Here is a 20,305-nt window from a genome sequence, read left to right as displayed (position 1 = left end):
TAGATACCCATTAGTTAAAAATAACTACACTTAAAATCACCTTCCAAATATTCAAATTTTGTGCTCAGTAATCTCAGTAGGGTGTCCTTTAAAAAGTACTCAGCAGCTTTTTTCCATATCTTCACATCTTTTCCCTACTGCACATCCGCATAATCTGACTGTCTATTGCAGGTTGTAATCCAGTGTTATTATTAATACTTGCATTAGTGTGTATGCCTTACTTGAGTCTCTGCAGTGACGTCATCTCTGGCAACACTTTGAGAAGATTCTTGATGGCTTTGTCGGTAAGTGAACACTGAGATAACCTGACAGAACACATTAGTGCATGAACATGAACGTGTTCAGTCACTACTTTAAATACTGTTGAATAATTTGCAGATATACAATAATAAAGCTTACTCTAACTCCCAATGGAAGCGACTCTGGACCAATTTTCTACATACTTTGGTTATATCAGATGGTAGGATGCTGCTGTCCTTTACTCTAGAAAGAAAAATAAAAGGGGATCATTCTTTTGTATTCATAGTCAGAGGTCAGATTTGTACTTTTCTGCATGTCTTTATTTGCTCACTGTACCGGAACATCTTCAGCTGCTGCTTGTCATCACTGACATAGAAATACAGTAGAGAGTTAGATTATTAAACAGAAAAACTAAACGGAGACAACAAGAATCAGATTGTGTGAACGTTTGCATAGATGCAGGTCTTCTACCTTTCATCTGGGCAGAACTTTAGATTGACTTCCTCTTTGCCTCCGCCACTGTAAAACCAACAGAGCACAACAGCCAATTATAATTAACCTGACTGATTACTGTAAAACTATATGACCAGTGTTGGGCAAGTTACTTTGAAAAAGTAATTAGTTATAGTTACTAGTTACTTCTTCAACAAAGTAACCGAGTTAGTAACTGAGTCACAATATTATAAAAGCAACTAATTACGAGGAAAAGTAACAATTGCGTTACTTTAAAAAAATGTTTAAATATGTATAAGAATCCCCTCTTAATGGAACTTACTAAAATACAAACATATAAATAGCTAAACATACTTGAAAATACTAAAATATATATTCAGCTGTTTGTTATAAAACTGAAAATATAATTGAAATAAATGGGCAGTTAGCAGAAGGAACTAATAAGAAACATTGTACACTAATCTAAACTATTCAAATGTTACTTTATGAAAATATGAAATAAAACACCAATCAGATAAACTCTAGATAGAACAATACAACACACTATGACTACCATGACTACCTTACTCTTCCTCAGCCAATCAGCAGCACTCGTGCGATTGTTTCGCACCCCTAGCCCCCGGTAAGATGACATAAGCGTCAACCATCTGTGTGTTTAAAAATAGTAACACACCCACACCGCTTTTTTTTCTTAGTAATGGTAACAGTGTTTTAACGATAGTAAAAGTAATTCGTTAGATTATCTGTTACTGAAATAAGTAACAGCGTTAGTAACGCTGTTTATTTTAATGCAGTTATTCCCATCACTGTATATGACATGTAGTATTGTATGTAATTATGTATTTATAGTATTTTTCAAACAGATAGATTTTTTAAACCCAGACCGGGATAAGAGGCACAAACAGTTGGGTAAAGCAGCTCTTGGTATCATTAAATAGCTACAATGTAAAACAAAGATTACCTGATGTGAATTTCTGTTAAGGTGTTATACGAGCATAGAGCTGCAGCCAGCATTACCACCCCTTCCATGTTGATGTCATTTTTACTGGCACTGGAAAAAACAAAAGCAATTAGCACAAGGAAGTTGGTGTTGGCTGTTTGGAACCTGTTTGGTGAGAAAACAGCTGACCATTTGCCTACCTACTTTGTATATCTCAATGTAAAAAACAAAGAGTCATCTTTCTATTGAAATACTCGCAAATTACTAGAGAGGCAATAGAGGGAAATTCCACCACCAGGGTCACGTACAATATAGTTGTTGGTATCTTTAGCTATAAATATCTCAAGGAAAGCTTTAAAAGAGGTAGAATTATTAATTAATTATTAGTTATAATGATTGTGTGTGAGCATTGTGACAGACTAGCAGCCTGTCCAAATATCTACCCCCCTACAGACACCCTATGCCACCCTATGACAAGCTCCAGCCTCGGTCAGAGAGAATAAATGCATGCGTGTGAGCTTACTTAATTTCCTGGATTTTGCTAAGACGAGGCAGGAAATCCAACAACTTCTTCAGACCCTTGTTGCCTAAACAGTTACTGGACAAACTGAAAAGAAAGGTTAAAAATGCTTTACAACTCAGTGTTTGTACATTTATCAAGAGAACATGACAAAAATGAGTCAGTATATCAATATCAGTAGTGCACACACACCTGAAATGTGTAATGAGTGTGAACAGTGGTCTCTTTTTCCTCTAAATGTGATACATTTGTTGAGATCTTTCTATTAATACTACAAATTACAGTTATTTACAATATTTATATATAATTAAATATGCGTGTGTGACATGCATAATAAATTTGTTAAGCACTGTATAAGCTATCTAATGGTTACCTGTAAGCAAAAACCATGATGGTGCATCATTTAAGAGGTGGTTTAGGATGATGCTCAGTTTACTTCATAAACTGAGCATACACTGTCATTTTTAGAATAATGTCCAAGACATCAGTTTTTAACACAAATGTGTAGTAGAAAGTTTTTTTTGATTGCCCGACACACTTTGTAAATATCTTTCCTTTCTTTGCACCATTATCTTCGTAATTGTAGACACTTGTATTCATACGGCTCCCCCTGAAAACTTTCTAGGCTTTTTACACATAAATTTATTATCTACTAATTAGAAATGGTCCTATTTTTATTATCTGTCCATGGTGTGTGCACTTTCATGGTTCTTGCTCATCTTACTCCAGCATAGTGAGATCAGAAGAGGTTCCCAGACATCTCAACACACTTTCCAGATCAGCAGGATACAGATTGCAGAAGCTGAGGCTGAAAGACGCAAAAGCTGAATGATTATCATTAATACTGATGACATATCATTATTGGACAAAGGATACACCTGAACAACCCATTATAACAATTAAAACATTAAAACTTTTTGCTAGATAACTGATGGTCTGTTGGTTACCAGCTTAAAATGATCGCTTTACTCATTCTAAATGCTACCCTACTATTGTTCTGCAACATCAAATATATTGTTGTTGTAAGCTTGTGTTACAGAAGCATTAACATACCAGAGAGATTTGGATATTCCGCTTGCAGGTTTTTCCCTTCCCCTAGCAAACACAATAGACACCTTAACAGGAACCTGTAATCTGCAACATAAAGAAACATTCAGATACAGAGCAGAGATGACAGCAATAACTCTAACATAAATCTAATTTTGCATTTCCTGGTACAGTATGTCTAGAAGTTCCTGCAACTATGGTTGCTAAGATTAAATGCGTGTTTGTACCTGACATGAAGCTCCATCACAGGAGGATAATCAGACAGTAGAGCAGTCAGAACCACCAAACCCTCCACTGATGAGCAGCTGTCATTAATGCTGAGAAAAGATTGTAAAACATCAGCTAAATGCTGCTGGGTTTTATGTGCAGGTATAGCAAAGTGCACAGCAAGCACAACACAAACAATTGATTTCTTTTAAAACCTAGTCTTACATGAGCTTGTCAGTAATGCTGAACTTTGGCAAAAACTCAGTCAGTGTCCTTAAAATGTCTTCATCCCACTGGCCTCCAGACAGACTAGAGTGCAAAGACATACAGTAAAACAGCCACACACATTGACAGGCCTTTGGCTAGCATTCATTTACCAATGTAATATGCACACAGTGTAGTTTGCAGATTGTTCAACTACTTTAGCAGAGGGAAAACAGTAAGTCAATAACTAGTGCATTGTTGCTATTCTATTCATTACTGATGTTGTCTGTGTCATCTGCTCTGAATAGGTTTTTCTAATTATGAAGGTGTGTACTTATGAAATCTTACTCTAGGACAGACAGCGCAGGGCATCGAGCCAAGGATTCAGCAAGTTTCTGCATCTCCGACTTGTTCCAATTCTGGTTCAGCAAGCTGGAGAAAAATGACACCATCATAATGCAAACGTCCATGATACAAAAAACCTCAAAAATACTAAACTGTGACATTTAGAGTCACATTTAAATCAACATCCATTGTGGACTTGCTACATGTATATCTTTGTACTACATTGTTGATGCTCAATAAACATTTAAAAAAAAAAAATTAAAACTAAAAAAATAAATCAACATCCACATAAACGTCCTTTCTAGTCACGATCTTTTGAAGCCAAAAAAAAAACAAACAAACAAAAGAAAACAGTAAAGGTGAATGCACAGTTGGCTGACACCCATTTAAAGGTGCAAAGTTCATCAAGGAAACTGGCAAATCTCTGTGGTAAGGCAGTTACGGTAAACTGACTTGTTTGTTTCATATCTTACCTGATTGTTGATTCAAGTATAGATTTATGGCTGTAGAGCGGAAAATATAAATATATCAGAATTTTACTATGTTCATTTTATTGCTTTATTTAGTTTATAAGCATAAAAGTCACCTGTTCATATCTGACTTTTGGAAGAAAGTTACTGTCAAGTCTTTGATCCCCCTGCAAAGAAAAAGAACCTGGACTGGAGTACACGTTTATGACACACTTATGTTTACCTGGTCTTGTCATTATAACTTCATCAATAGCAATCAGCTACTTTGAATTTCAGGAATCTCAAATCTCTATGACTGAGAAAATATTAATAGTGCAGTGAGCATTACTGACAAAAGCGAGTTAAAATGTGTGTAATTTTTATTTCTTTTAAACAACAATCCGTGTGCCATAACTGTGCCTTAACCGCCACTTCGTGTGCATGTGTGTGTGGTCTTACTCTGCATGAACATGTTGGATGTTCAAACATGAAGACATCGTTTTAATAAGACAGTCGACTGCATTCAGGGTTGTGCTGTTTCGTCCCAGCCTACAAAGAAGCACACACACACATATGATCACCACACAAAGTCTTCTGCATTGTTAAGTACAGACGAGTCTTTGCATTAGAAATGTGAGAACTTACGCTACATTCGAAAGGTTTTGTAGTTTGGTAAAAATCTCTGCAATGCGACTGATTCCTTCATCCCTCAAATTGTTGTCACTTACGCTGAAAAAACCCCCCCAGAAGAAAAATGAGCAGAAACTTTAAGCTCAGCATTATTAAAAGCATCTGGATAATCGAGCAGTAAGCTAATCGTGCACTATATTGAACAACAGAAGATATACTTGATATCAGTGATGTGTGGACACTCCTGAAGACCAGAGGCCAAACTAGCTGCTCCAGTAGCAGTCAGGCTGGCACCAGAAAACCTTGTGAACACAAACGCAAACAGGTAATTATTGTCGTTAAGGGACAATTACCTTTAATATATTTTTCGCAGGAATAAAGCAACGATATAAAACATACTCTAGTTTTCGCAGGGATGTGAATTTAGGCAAAACAGACGACAACTTCTCAGCAAACTTGTCCCCATATTTGCGGCTGTGAAAACTGTAAGGACACATAGTGAATTATTCATAAGGAAGCATCAGATTAGAAACTGCAAAAAGAAAAACAATCAGTTCAAAGCCTCAATTTAAAACAAACAAACTGCTTTTTACCAGCATCTCTATAGTTGATAGAATATTTCTTGATGCTGCTATGTTTTTAATTACAAATTATTATCTAAGCCGCCAGGTGGGAAATTCCAATGCTTAATCTTTTCTTGAATGTAGTATTTTAATTAAAGAGGATAAAACAGACTCGGATTCCCAGAATCATAATATGAGATGAGATCTATTTGTTTAAATGTCAGTGTGAATGTCTGAACATAACTAAATAAGGAGGCATTCAAATATATAAAAAATGGTAACTCTTTCTTAAAGAGGTGGTGACAGAGACAGATTTCTGTGACGCAGGGAATCAAACTAGATTCACAGACTACAAACTGAAAGCCAAAGTAAGGTTTATAGGAGCTTTGGAGTTGTAACCTGTAATCTCTTTTAACCCTGTATAATATTTGATACATGAGATTTTGAGACCTCTATATCATCAGCATGTTTCTAAAAAAAAATAAAAAATGAAACCTCATACATGGAAACTGTTATTTATTGATTTTTTTAATTGTCAGCATTTGTCCAATTTGTCAAATTAAAAGAAAATCAAATGTCTGGCATTAATCCATGCTTCAGGCTTTACAGGGTTAATAATTCACTCTATGTAATCCAGAATAAACTGGAACTAAATCCCCGTGACAGAGGTAATTTGATGGGATTGAACACCGGTTATATCATGTTTGCTTTACTTGTATAATTTGTACAGGGTTTGGGGGTTTACAGCAGTTTTCTGAATTATAATTTTCACATTTCTAAATCATATAATGACGGATAGTTTATTACATGTACCAACAGTATTGTTAGTGTTTTACATGTGGATGATAACAACTTTTTTTTCACTCAATAGTCTTTTCATTGGCTGCCTTCCAGGTGGCTTTTCTTGCACATGCTTTCTCTCACACTGTATACTCTCTGGTGTTTGGAGCCCATCTGGTTCTATGTATGGGTGGTCTCTATTTGTCATGTCCAAAATGAAATAAGAAATATGTGCCGGTATTCTTTTTGTTTTCATATTTGTCAAGATCAAGAACCGGGTACTGGGTTTAGGATTAAGAGTTGGATGACTGCCCAAATAAAAAATCTAGTTTAATAGCTTACTTGTGCCTGGGTGAGATAAAGTATACACATGAAATAATTATGGTGTAACTATGTGAGAACTGTAGAGAACAGCTGATAAGTTCTGCTTGCACCCTTGACTGTTCACTAGTTCTAGTCTGCACAGGAGGATCGAACCACTGTCAGTAAAACAACATTTTCTGCTCACCACAGCTGTAAATATCTATTTCAGGTACCTTCTGCATCTTGTCAACAAGATATTTTCTGTGTATAGAGTTCCTACGCTGCTGTTCTGAACATACTTATAGACTGCTGTGTACAGTCACATTTTTCCTCATTCTAATTTTCCAAGTTATCATTACAGTTTATGACTTGTATACTTATATACTGGTTCTCTTTATAACCACAAGCAGATGTACTGGTGTTCGTAATAAAATTGAGGTTTCGGTTTGTTTTACACACACATTAATGAGCTATCACTGCAGCACTTTTTCAGACACTGTCTCGCTTTACTTTTAATGTCTGAGCTGAAATCTTTATGGTCAATGCAACTTTATTTGATACCAAGATATCTTAGTTTCACAATATGTACGGGTTACGCTATATTTGTCATTAAATTCTTGTTTCGGATAAGGAAAACATCAGGAAGAGCAACTAAGGAGGGATAGCTTTCCCGCTAGACAGACATTAGATGTTAGTGTGCATAATTATATAAAATTAACAATAAAGATGTTTCAACTTTCAGAATTAGGCAGTATAAACAGATGACTAACACAATGTGACATGACAACGTGCAGCTTACAGATTTCGCTAAACAGATAGGCCCCGTCCCACCCACTCTTCAAGACATGCAAGTGCAAACTTGTGTGGAAAAACATTCTTTTTCGAGTTGATAAAGAAATACTTTCAAAGAATCAGTGGTTGTGTTTTTGCAGTTGAGTCCAGACTATTTTCTGTCTTCTTGTAACAAGAATACTGAGCTCATTCACTGTCACTGTATGACAGGTGGCCAGTCAGCTGAGGAATGTCAAAGGCAAAGCTGCAGCTCTATTAACAACAACATTCACTGCTGCTGTGTGACTAGTCCTCTCTCTGCATGTCCGTGGGCTAAACATGGGTTTTATAATTTCTGACAGATCAACACCGTCCATTTCAACACTCTCATGTGTCACAATGATGGCTTTCCAATGGTCCTATAGTGCATTCCCACAAATATCATATTAATAACCCTGTGAAACCTTTTCAAATAAATGCTGACCTGTAAGATTTAACATATCCAGGATGGTACAGTAATATAATAAAAACCCTTGTCTCAAAATCAAAATAAACTTTTGTATTCTAATTAATAGTTTATTTTTGCTAGTTTTATTTAGGTTAGCTAAAAAAAATTACACGTAGGTTTCTGGAGGGTTTTTGTTACTTTTTAACTACTGTAACTCGTAAACATCTGTGTAGCCTCACCTGAGGTTATGAATGCCCTGACACCTGGCCAGAACTATTAAACACTCCAGCTCCATGGAGCACGCTCCGAAGTCCAGACCGATGTCATTATGATCGGCTGAATTAACTACGAAAGCCAGAGCTTCGATATCATTCGGTAACAGCCAGATGTTGCGCAGCTCCAGTTTGGGTCTCACACCAAAAACCTGCTTGGCGAGTTGGTGGTTCTGGCTCTCCTGAACACTGTGGCAAAGCTGGAGTATCTGGCAAAATATAGCAAAGAAAAGATCAGTAACAAAGAGACAGAAAATAAAATCTGTTTCCTGTTTTTCATTCTACCTTTGGTCCGGTCAGAGTGTTACTGTTACACATGGTTTTGAGCAATGTCAGAACAAGGTCTTGCCGTTTCTGGACCCAACTTTGGGCTCTGCCAGAAACCTTGGCTAACTCAACCAGGGCTGGAGTGCATTCTGAGGAAGCCAGACCGCAAACATAGAGGTACAGTGAGTCAGTGAAGACCGTCTTCTGGTCTGATTTGGTTGTCCAGCGAGTTTTCAGACTGAATCTGAGGATATAATGAGAGGAAAGTCAACTTCTGAATTATGATGCAAATTAAAGCATGTTACAACACTGTCCAGATGATAGTTTCAACACTCTTCTGGGAGATGTGAATAATAATAATATGACCTGGCATACTTTGAAATACAATAAATAATATTATTTTAAGATTTAACAGGTAGGACAAAAACAAACAACTTCTACAGTGCAGCCTACAAAGCAAACAGAGTGGGAAGAAAGCACAGTACACCAGTTTGAATGGTTTGCATCTTTTCTTCTGTTCAGGTGCATTAATTTTACTACATTCCCCAAATGCTCACGGAATGAAACACAACAAAACGTCAAAGCCAGAACTGAACTAGTCATTTTGCAGCTGCCTGACTGATTTCAAACCAGACGCCTCCAGAACCTCACTCAGAAACATGTGAAATCAAAGGGTTAAATGAGGAAGTGTGAGCAAACAGACCTGTTATCTAATCATTTAAGGAACTGGGTATGGGTGAGGTCCTTTTTGCAATCCACCTTGTCAACTAAATATGATTAAAGTGTGAACAAATCCATATCACACATCAAAAAAATGTAGTGATTCTTTAGGGGAAACAATGTGAGATTTATTAAAATACAGCTGTATGAATAGATTTCATGGTGTTGTAAACCTGAGTGCTGCAGCAATTAAAAAAGCAATTAATTAATTAAAATTTAAGTCATTAATGAATGCGTGCCCCCTGTTTAAATATTCTAAAGCACAAGTTACTGTGTCGTGGCTGCAGTTATTTAAAAAAGTCCTAGAGAAGGAGCTTCAAGTCTATATATGTTTGGACATATGAGAATGGATCTGAAGCTGAAAAGGGGATGGAAGATGAGCTCTATAAGGGAAGGGTGCAATTTGGATGTCAGAGGGTGGAGCTTAGCATCTGTGGGCTCTGATGCAATTAAATTCCTGCTTTTAAAATGACTCGTGATAAAAACAACATCCTTTCACAAAAGAATAAATAAATCCATGAAGCTGCATTGTCATTTTTAGAGGAAGCAGTAGCATGTGGTGGAGTACAACCTGGGGTTGTGATATATGTTAAACTACATGTAGCCACATACAAGAGGCCTCTTAGCGAGTGACTGTGGTCGCCTGCTGCTTAGTTATGTCAGCTGTGCCATATTTCAATTTCAGTGCCCCCACCTTTGCACAGTCTCACAGACTCTCGCAGTGTGATTTGAGCCGTCACTTTATGCCTACATCAGTGTTTTCTGATGTAAGGACTAAGGACAAATATGTCTCGTACTGTAGCGTGCTTAACTCGCACAGCTCAGGTTGCTTCCATGGCAGAGTTATTCCTGGTATACCGTGTGACTTTACATAGTCAAATTCCATCTTGCTTTCTTCCACATATTCTAAATGAGATTCATTAATTAACTGTTGAATCTTTAAATATATTCATCATGATTCTGCTGTGTGTGTGAGCTTCTCTTTTAGCTTAGGCGACAAACTTTTGTTTCCACAGCTTTTCAAACACTCCATCACACACTAGTGTCTACCTGATCTGAAAGGAACTTATCTATTTCGGGACCAGGCAGAGACTGCCCAGCACCAAGTTGGGAGGACAGGTGTACACAGAAGCGTCATTCAGCTAGGGCAGCAACAAGAAAGGTGACCGTATTTAGGACATTTTGTTCATTTGGTTAATTAACAAAATTGTTTCCAGGATGTAAATTTGCGGATAATTTAATCAATCAATGTGTAATAATGTCGTGAATGTTATACTGTTATCTGTCATTTGAATTTGTCCCTCACCAGTGAGAGAGTAAAGTGCAGGGGTTACTGTGTATGTGCCGGTAGACTAAAATAGTATCTGGCTATTTTATTAGGTACACCTTGCCAATTTTGAGTTATACCCCCCCACCCCACCCTTTGCCGTCAGAACTGTCTTTATTATTTGTGGTACAGACTCAGCAAGGTGTTTTCATGTTGCTTATACCAAATTCTGACCTTTCTGTTTAAATGTCAAAGCAGAAATCCAGACCCATTAGGCAATCTTGTTCAATTTTGGTGAGCCCATGTGACTTGTTGCCTCAGTTTCCTGTTCTTAGCTGGCAGGGTGGCACCCGGTGTGGCCTCCTGTTGTTGTAGCACATCTGTTTCAACTTGTAACTTATTCAGTGATGCTCTTGTAGACAGCTTGGTTGTAACAAGTGGTTCTTAGAATTATCAATTCTGTTCTTTCAGCTCAAAGAATTCTGCGCGTTCTCCATCACCAACACATTTTCACCCAGAGAACTGTCACTCACTGGTTATTTCCTCTTTTTCAGACCATTCACTGTAAAAACTAGAGTTGGTTATGTGGGGAAATTCCAGTAGATCAGCATTTTCGGAAAAAAACCCAGACCAGACCATCTGGCACCAGCAACCACGCCACGTCACTTAAATCACCTTTCTTCCCAATTCTGATACTTGGTCAGAACTTCAGCAGGTCATCTTGACCGTGTTTTGATGCCAAAAGTAGAGAGCTTCTGCCGTGTGACTCCGTAGTTTCTCCATCAGGTGGGCTATATAACCTAAACAGGTCTTAACACTGCAATCATCTTAAAAATTACACCCATATTTCTCTCCATTTGGCTTCCTTACCTCTTCTTAAGCTGTGCGTCATTAACATCATTACTAGTCATGATTCTCAGTGCAGCTAAAAACTCCTGCACTGTCAGATGAATGAAGCAGTAGGCATTGGCAAGTATCCCGTCCTGACGTCTGAGCTCCACCTAACAGCAGGTAAGTAATTATGTTATTATTAATAATATCTTACAAACATGACAAGTCATCTAAAGGGACAACCTTTATCTACCCTTACTCTGTTTACTACACACAGCCCTATCTATGCCCACTGTAAGGAAACACAAATAACTTTTGCCCACTAAGCAAATCTATTAATAGTATCAATAGTATAAATAGCATGCAAACACTCGACAACAAGGATTTTGTGGACATTCACAGATATGAGGAGGACATTAATGCATGCATTCATGTCTGACCTGTGATAAGAGTCCTATTTTCAATGAAAACTTTAAAACCTCCTGTGGAATCTCTTCTTTCAAAAAGAGTATCTTGCTTTCCTCTAAGCCTCTCCAAGCCAGCTGGCTCAGCTCACACAGCTCCGATTGATACTGACTCAGAATGGTCAGTGTGGTGACAGCACTGCACGGAAAGACAGAAAACAGAGATAATCCATAAACTGAAGCATGACGCGTTTTTTGCTACACTGGTGCTTTCTTTTCTAAATAGTCATTTTTTTAATTACTTTATATTTTTTGAAATATAATGTTCAAGATGGTGATACACTAGAGTGAGTTCACAGCTCCGTCTCTACCTGTGAGGAAATCTTTTAGTTTTTGGCTTGCCATCTCCTCCGTGGTTAGGGGCTCGGCTAAGAAATGAGGCCAGAACAGTGAGGTAGACCTGAGTTAGGGTGGCGGGGACTTGGAGTGAAGTGGGAGTCAGCTGAGGTCTGCCATTTGTTCCATCCATTATTACATCTTTGCTCCCTTTTCTTTTTCCATCCTCTTGTTTCCTTTGTGCAGGGTTTCCTCTTCTATTGCCCTCCTCCCCTCTGGCTTCTCTTGACATCTGTGCTCCTTCTGCTTCCTGAGCATCTGTCCTTGCCTTACTTCCTTTTTCGTCAGGCATCGGTGCTCCTCCTGTGTCTTTATCTCTACACTGCAGCAGTAAATGCTCAAGACAGATGCAGCAGATGTTGCATAGGGCAGGAATGGAAGACATGGCGAGGAGGTGTCGACTGGAGAGAAGGAGATGTGCTGCCTGCTCTCTAAGAGCTACATCTGCTGGGTGTAAATGATGATTAAACTAGTTAAAGACAACATACATTTAAGATAGATGTGCACAAGAATTTTATTTATTATTTTTACACCAATTTTTTCATGTTAGTAATGCAGCTATTACGCATGAGGTCCTGTTTTATGTGGAAATTACTCATTTCTACTAGTTTGAAAGTCTAAATTTTAGCAATTTGCCAGTTATACCTGGATACAGGTGCTGGTTTGCAGGTCTAAATGAGCAAATATAGCACTGCAAAAAATGTAGATAATCCCAGATTAGGGTTATTTACATAAGATACTGCCAACAAGTAAAATAAACATGCAAGTTCAAACTTGGCTGATATTTATGTGAGTCTTGAAACCCACAGCAACCATAACTGAAGAGAAAATAAAAAATGCAGACAAGTGTCAAGTAAGAGTCAAAGAGAAAGCGAGAAAAAATATCAGAGACAACTTTGGCTGTGGGGAAAGAGAGAGTTAGATGTTTTCAAGAAATGAATATGCAGCAAAAATCTGATGTCCAGAAAACCATATTTTATCAGTTAATACAAAAAAGTAGTAATAAGTGAATTATTCCTTTTTTTTCTAACTTGATATAATTGTATTGCCTTGATTATATATACTAAGCACCAACTTCCACAGAGAAAAATTAAGTTAATACAGAAGAGCCAAAAACAACACTTCCTCAAAGCTTTACAGAAATAAATAAAACAAATAAAATAATTAAATAAAGCCCAACAACAATGTAAATACAAGTAAATAAAGTTTTCACCTTTTGCACCAAAGAAGTTGTCTACATACTCCTTGATCTCATCCTGGTCCCAGCCCAGCAGCTGGCCTACTTTATCTGAAATGCCATCCAAATCTATAAGATCCCGTACACGACAGGTGACCAGCACAGTGCTTCCTGGAAGAATCTGGCGATTTAGCAACCCTGAGATGAGGTCTGCGACAGGCAGAGGATCTTCTAAGTGCAGCGGTTTCCTCTGCACTTCTTGTCTGCTGAGTTTGCCGTGAAACTCATCATAGCCATCCAGTACCCAACAGCTTTGCTCTGGATTAGTAAGGAGGTAGTCGATAATGGCTCTCTGTTCAAATGAAGAATACGTTTAGAAGCAGTTGAATTTCACACCTGTAGTTTGTTTACTCTGGCCCAAATCAGCTGATGAGTTCATAAAACTGTAGCCCTTTTCCCATGGATTCATTTTTTTTCTTACACAAACACAACTCTGATCTTCAATTTACATTCATTTTACCACTAATATGATATGATATTCTGTCACATCCCAGAGTGCAAAGCATAACTAACTATGTGAAGGGGTTTAGCTCAAACCAGATTTTGATTTAAATGAAATGCATCCCTATGTTTAGTATCACAAATGTACTGTTTTATAACAAGTATTACTCAAGCATTACGTGCGTACCTTTGCATCTTCTCCCCCAGTTGGAGGGAGGTAGTACTGGAAAAGCAGCTCTGATAGTGAAAGAGGGTGTGACAGTAGGTTGAGCTGACGAAACTCCAGCAGGACAAACACAAAGGATGAAGGGATAGGACCCTGGATGAGATGGAGAGGAGAACAATTGGCAGAGGAAAAAAGTCATATCAAATTCTGTTTGCACAGCTTAGGTAGTTTCACAAATGTGAAAGTTGTAAAAAGCATTCATTGGCTCCAGAAGAAACGTGTTTGCAGTGGAAAAATGGCTGAACAAGTAGCTGCCTGATAGTAGCAGGAGTATCTTTACTTTTATTCTTAATGCACCAAATTGATAATTTATTGATTAGGTTTTTCCAGTAAACAATGAGAATGCAGAGTTTGGATCATCTGCAACCTCTGCAAGGTCAGTGATGGTTCCTAAGCCTACAGCATACTCTAATAATGATAACCACAGTAAATACAGTATGGATACAGTATGGAAATAAAGCTGCTCTATGTTTTTATAACACTAGCATGCAAATTCTGGGACAATGGCTCTTCCTTTATTCCTCTGAATACAAATAAGACCAGCACTAGCCATACAGATGAACATAGAACATGTCTGATAACGCAAATAATTATAAATGTTGACAAAAAGTGAACTTACTAATCCACTAGCCCACTGCTGTCCTAAACAGGATGTTAGCAGAGTTTTTCCTGATCCAGTCTGGCCCACCAGAACTGTCACTTTACCCATACATCCCTGGAGGAACGTCTCCAACGTCACTCTGGACTCCAAATACCCGTAATCCCCATCGGGCTCTGAGTTTGGTGAGAAAGATGTGAGGTGTGCAGCAGACTTCAAATATTCATGATTAGGTAAGTTTACATGAAAAGCTTAGAACATACAAAACTGCTATGATTTTATTTCTTTGTGCACCACAAGATACTTTAAAAAAATCCCTTTATTTAAAAAAAAGCCCAATCATCAACTGGTACAATTAGAGGAAGTCTTGCTGACCTGGTGTTCTGCCCCCTCTGTCTGCTGAGCCAGGGGTTTGATCAGGTCTGTCTCTGCTTCTGTTTGCCGCTCTTGGGCTGACCCATACATTCTCCAGCTGGACCTCCCTCACCAGGCCAGCTGTGAGTCGCTCCCATCTCTTCAGCAGGAATTTCTTCACTTCACTGATGTACTGCTCCCAGTGATCTGTGGGTGGAACCCATTATAAAAGTTAGAAGTGAATAACACAGATAATCTCTTTACAGTGCGATTGTATTGCTTAAAAATGTCAGCCCTGGGTTTCAGGTTGATCTTATTTTGATATCTAAGACATAGGCCCGCTCTGATGACATCAGCTTCCCGCAGTGTACAATAATTGCTCAACTACATGAAGCAGCACAACTAAATGCTAAACTAAAGACTTCCTCATCAATTTCAACTGATTATCTGTGGGATGATGTGTAACACTCATCCACGTAAGCCCAATTTCCCTATCCCCTACATACAACATAAAAACAATTCGCCACCAACACAGTGATGCTAGATACCACAGAGTTCATACAGGGAGTGCAGAATTATTAGGCAAGTTGTATTTTTGAGGAATAATTTTATTATTGAACAACAACCATGTTCTCAATGAACCCAAAAAACTCATTAATATAAAAGCTGAATGTTTGTGGAAGTAGTTTTTAAGTTTGTTTTTAGTTTGAGCTATTTTAGGGGGATATCTGTGTGTGCAGGTGACTATTACTGTGCATAATTATTAGGCAACTTAACAAAAAACAAATATATACCCATTTCAATTATTTATTTTTACCAGTAAAACCAATATAACATCTCCACATTCACAAATATACATTTCTGACATTCAAAAACAAAACAAAAACAAATCAGCGACCAATATAGCCACCTTTCTTTGCAAGGACACTCAAAAGCCTGCCATCCATGGATTCTGTCAGTGTTTTGATCTGTTCACCATCAACATTGCGTGCAGCAGCAACCACAGCCTCCCAGACACTGTTCAGAGAGGTGTACTGTTTTCCCTCCTTGTAAATCTCACATTTGATGATGGACCACAGGTTCTCAATGGGGTTCAGATCAGGTGAACAAGGAGGGCATGTCATTAGTTTTTCTTCTTTTATACCCTTTCTTGCCAGCCACGCTGTGGAGTACTTGGACACGTGTGATGGAGCATTGTCCTGCATGAAAATCATGTTTTTCTTGAAGGATGCAGACTTCTTCCTGTACCACTGCTTGAAGAAGGTGTCTTCCAGAAACTGGCAGTAGGACTGGGAGTTGAGCTTGACTCCATCCTCAACCCGAAAAGGCCCCACAAGCTCATCTTTGATGATACCAGCCCAAACCAGTACTCCACCTCCACCTTGCTGGCGTCTGAGTCGGACTGGAGCTCTCTGCCCTTTACCAATCCAGCCACGGGCCCATCCATCTGGCCCATCAAGACTCACTCTCATTTCATCAGTCCATAAAACCTTAGAAAAACCAGTCTTGAGATATTTCTTGGCCCAGTCTTGACGTTTCAGCTTGTGTGTCTTGTTCAGTGGTGGTCGTCTTTCAGCCTTTCTTACCTTGGCCATGTCTCTGAGTATTGCACACCTTGTGCTTTTGGGTGATGTTGCAGCTCTGAAATATGGCCAAACTGGTGGCAAGTGGCATCTTGGCAGCTGCACGCTCGACTTTTCTCAGTTCATGGGCAGTTATTTTGTGCCTTGGTTTTTCCACACGCTTCTTGCGACCCTGTTGACTATTTTGAATGAAACGCTTGATTGTTCGATGATCACGCTTCAGAAGCTTTGCAATTTTGAGACTGCTGCATCCCTCTGCAAGATATCTCACTATTTTTGACTTTTCTGAGCCTGTCAAGTCCTTCTTTTGACCCATTTTGCCAAAGAAAAGGACGTTGCCTACTAATTATACACACCTGATATAGGGTGTTGATGTCATTAGACCACACCCCTTCTCATTACAGAGATGCACATCACCTAATATGCTTAATTGGTAGTAGGCTTTCGAGCCTATACAGCTTGGAGTAAGACAACATGCATGAAGAGGATGATGTGGACAAAATACTCATTTGCCTAATAATTCTGCACTCCCTGTAGGTCCATGTGTCAAAGGGGCAGAGCTTTTTTGGCAGCACAGGCTTTACTGCCAAGATAAGGCAAAGGGTTTGAGTGCTAAAAAAGTCCTTTAAAACTTTAACCTAAATTAGCAATACCACCATGCTGGATTAATTATTGTGAGAACTAGATAGGTACTGGAAATTTTCCAAGATGGATCCCAGTCTTTCCACTGTCAGCTGCACACTTACTGTATTGTGTTTTAACTCTTCCTAGTTTCTTATCATAAACTCTTGTTTTTGTTTTTATTAATAAATCAATGAATTAAATATTTCTCTTTGTTGGTTTGTGTGATGGTCTGAATGTAGCTGTAACGCATGAATAATTAAAAGTCACATGTGTATCCTACCGATCCGTGGGCGCTTGATGAGCCGCTGCTCTAAAGATGTTACAGCAGGCCTAGAACTTTCACAACCGTCTGCAATACAGAAGCCACAGAAAACATACAGTGCATGAAAACCCTGCAGAAAAGTATAACATGCCAAAAAAATGAATGCAATAAAGTGTGTTGCAAGACGTTCAAATATTCTGTAGCTACACCTCTTAAACCTTCCTATCAGTTTTGAAATGATCTACACACCAATAACGCAAAAAAATAAAATGCTGGGGGAATCCCAAAGTGAAACGAACGAATAAGTCACGTACATTTTTTGATACATGCAAACCTATTTACAACAATCTTAAGCTTTTGGTTTCACTTTTCCCCTGAGTGTGTTTTCTTTGAGCCTTTACTGTAAACTAAACTGAGCTAATACAAGTGATTGCTGAAATAAATGAGAAAAATTAAAAAACTAATTTAAGCTTTTCTAAAAAGAGAAAGAAAGAGGCATAACTATTGAGTGGCTGTAGAATGGTTATAGTGGTATTGTCACCATCAGGGTAGTAGAGGTGGGAATCACCATACATCCCACAACACGATATTATCACAATACTTAACGCACGATATGATATTATTGCAATTTTTAAAAAAGATTTCTGATATTCAGATTCTGTACATAAAGGTAAACCTTATCAATATTCATTTTATCTAATATCAAAGTCTCACACTCAGTCTTTCTCTCATGTCAGTCAGTTTTATTGTTGAAAACTGAACGGTTTGTACTACAGTCTAGTCCAACTTAACTGAATGCAACCATCTGGTACAATTTTAGCTATTCTGAACTATGCAATTTATGAAAACTATGCAGCCCATTCAGCAACTGAAGAATTTGAAAGTAAATTAAAACAAAATATAATTTTACATTAAATAAAAAAAGTTTTAAACTTAATTAAAATAAAACATGTCTTAAATTAAAATAAGTAAACTGTCATGTTTATTGCTGCCAAAAAAAAAGTTAAACACATTTGGACAGTGTCAGGATTCTTGCTCAGAAAAAGGATCAACATGCTCTGAAGTCAGAGCATGTTCCAGTCCACAAAAACTTTTTTTGTAACAAAATATCGATTTCTGCTGTCCCTGTATCGATACATTATTAGCAAACAAAATATCACGATACTACACAGTATCGATTTCCCCCCCCCACCCCTACAGGGTAGTGATGGTTGTTTTGCAGCCGTGGGTGATAAATGAAGACTATACTGCTCAAAAATGAAGGGAACACAGGTAAATATCAGTACAAACCATTGTGAACCTATTTCACCTGCTTTGGTGTAAAACACCAGTGAGGGGGAACCGGAGCAGCAACAACTAGGGAATGGTTTTGCAGGTGATGGAGAAACTACTGCTCTCTCCTTATCCCTCCTGACTGATTTTCCTCTAGCTCTGCTTTTTGCTGTTGAACTTGTCACTGCTGATTACCTGAGACAGTACCTGCATCCCATTAAGGTTCACAGGTCATCACAAAAAGGTTTGTCACCCAGCACAGTTATAAAACTGTGAGGAGATACCAGGAGACGGGCCATTAGAAGAGTAGAGCAGGACAGGGCACTAGAAGGCCATCAACCCAACAGCAGTAGCAGGAGGAACACAGCTAGACCCCTAAAAAATAACCTCCATGGACCAAACTGTCAGAAACAGACTCCACAAGATAGGCATCACCTCTACTATCTTGAGACGGGGCTGGAAGGCACAGCAAACTTTTTTGTGATAGCACATTGACATGGCACACTGGAGGAGCAAAAGTAACTCTTACAACCTGCATGGGCTGCAGGTGCTATCTCATGCTTCCAGCAAAGACAACGACACCAGCTAAAAGAGTCAGTCAAGAAGTATAAGGAGACAACAATGGTCTGCAAAACCACTTGCGAAACTATTTCCTCTTCTGAGATCATCTTGCTGTTGCCACTCCAGTGCACCTCATGTCACTTTCAATTACACTAAAGCAGCTAAAATGGATTCACAATAGTTGAACCTTCCAAAATGGGCAGATTGGTATCCCCGAAATTTAACTGACTTTGTGTTATACTACTGTGATTACATTTTACTTTTACTTTATTTTTACTTAGAAAAATAAAGCGTATGAGAATTCAAAAACATTAACATCTGATGAATTTCTTTTAGTGCCTCATTTTGGGTTTCATTATCATTTAATCTTGGCTCCTGATCTTATGGCTGAGCCACATTTTATTTGGAAGATGCTTTGGGTGTGCTCAGTAAACACACAAAACAAGCCAGAGAAATGTGACCCAATGTGGTCAGTCTGATGTAAAACCAAAAAAGAAAACACCAAATTATGGAAAATCACCTGCAGACTGCAAATATGTGCATTTATAGTAAGCTTAGAGGTTAGGTCAAGCACAAATAAAACTACAAATCTTTACATGCACATACACATCCACACAATTATTCTGTACACACAGATATGAGACAGTGGCAAACAGAGGTGGTCTACCTGTGTTTGCTAGAGACACGTCCTCTGTGGCTGGAGATGGTACATCATCAGCTAAACATTCAAGCACAAAGTCACACTGTTAGCCATGCAGATAAGCACAACTATAGTTACATTTGTAATTACTATGGTTAAATATATTTTATGTATTATTCAACTTCATGCTGTGAAAACATGACAACAAATGTCTCTATGGCTTTATGTAAATGTCATCTAAGTGACAACTTAGGGATACTAGAAAGGCTAAATGTAGTCCATCATGCCAACTACAAAAGAACCTCAAATAATGCAGCTCCTAAAAAATTTGTGACCCCAAAATAAGACCATTATATTCATAAAAAATGCTTGAAGCAACACCAAAACTATAGTAATAGTATTTAAAATACTCCAGTTATAATCTGTACAATAAAAAGGGATTCTGATGTC

General features: G+C 38.2%; 1 protein-coding gene across 1 annotated transcript in view; it reads right to left on the bottom strand.

Annotated features, from left to right (window-relative positions):
• Positions 1–217: 217 nt before the first annotated feature.
• LOC146571274 (protein NLRC5-like) overlaps positions 218–20,305 on the bottom strand; it is a 21,293-nt gene continuing 1,205 nt past the window's right edge. Inside the window, exons 2-29 of the mRNA XM_085279607.1 lie at positions 19,883–19,933; positions 17,401–17,469; positions 14,935–15,120; positions 14,581–14,735; positions 13,923–14,054; positions 13,271–13,586; positions 12,033–12,504; positions 11,698–11,860; positions 11,297–11,427; positions 8,458–8,683; positions 8,140–8,381; positions 5,435–5,518; positions 5,254–5,337; positions 5,051–5,134; positions 4,865–4,954; positions 4,543–4,593; positions 4,430–4,459; positions 3,960–4,043; positions 3,633–3,716; positions 3,428–3,517; positions 3,207–3,287; positions 2,878–2,961; positions 2,157–2,240; positions 1,655–1,744; positions 712–759; positions 577–606; positions 400–483; positions 218–305 (exon numbers count right to left, since the gene is read on the bottom strand). Coding sequence (XP_085135733.1) covers positions 218–305; positions 400–483; positions 577–606; positions 712–759; positions 1,655–1,744; positions 2,157–2,240; positions 2,878–2,961; positions 3,207–3,287; positions 3,428–3,517; positions 3,633–3,716; positions 3,960–4,043; positions 4,430–4,459; positions 4,543–4,593; positions 4,865–4,954; positions 5,051–5,134; positions 5,254–5,337; positions 5,435–5,518; positions 8,140–8,381; positions 8,458–8,683; positions 11,297–11,427; positions 11,698–11,860; positions 12,033–12,504; positions 13,271–13,586; positions 13,923–14,054; positions 14,581–14,735; positions 14,935–15,120; positions 17,401–17,469; positions 19,883–19,933 — 3,413 coding nt within the window. The remainder of the gene's footprint in view (positions 306–399; positions 484–576; positions 607–711; positions 760–1,654; positions 1,745–2,156; positions 2,241–2,877; positions 2,962–3,206; positions 3,288–3,427; positions 3,518–3,632; positions 3,717–3,959; positions 4,044–4,429; positions 4,460–4,542; positions 4,594–4,864; positions 4,955–5,050; positions 5,135–5,253; positions 5,338–5,434; positions 5,519–8,139; positions 8,382–8,457; positions 8,684–11,296; positions 11,428–11,697; positions 11,861–12,032; positions 12,505–13,270; positions 13,587–13,922; positions 14,055–14,580; positions 14,736–14,934; positions 15,121–17,400; positions 17,470–19,882; positions 19,934–20,305) is intronic.

The sequence above is a fragment of the Mchenga conophoros genome, linkage group LG7 (assembly GCF_057382185.1).
Source record: "Mchenga conophoros isolate Kocher_MC1m ecotype Shallow Benthic linkage group LG7, M_conophoros_male_GT1.1, whole genome shotgun sequence".
NCBI classification, from domain to species: Eukaryota; Metazoa; Chordata; class Actinopteri; order Cichliformes; family Cichlidae; genus Mchenga; species Mchenga conophoros.
The sequence above is the reverse complement of the archived record's forward strand: the minus strand, read 5'-3'. Positions and strand labels throughout refer to the sequence as shown.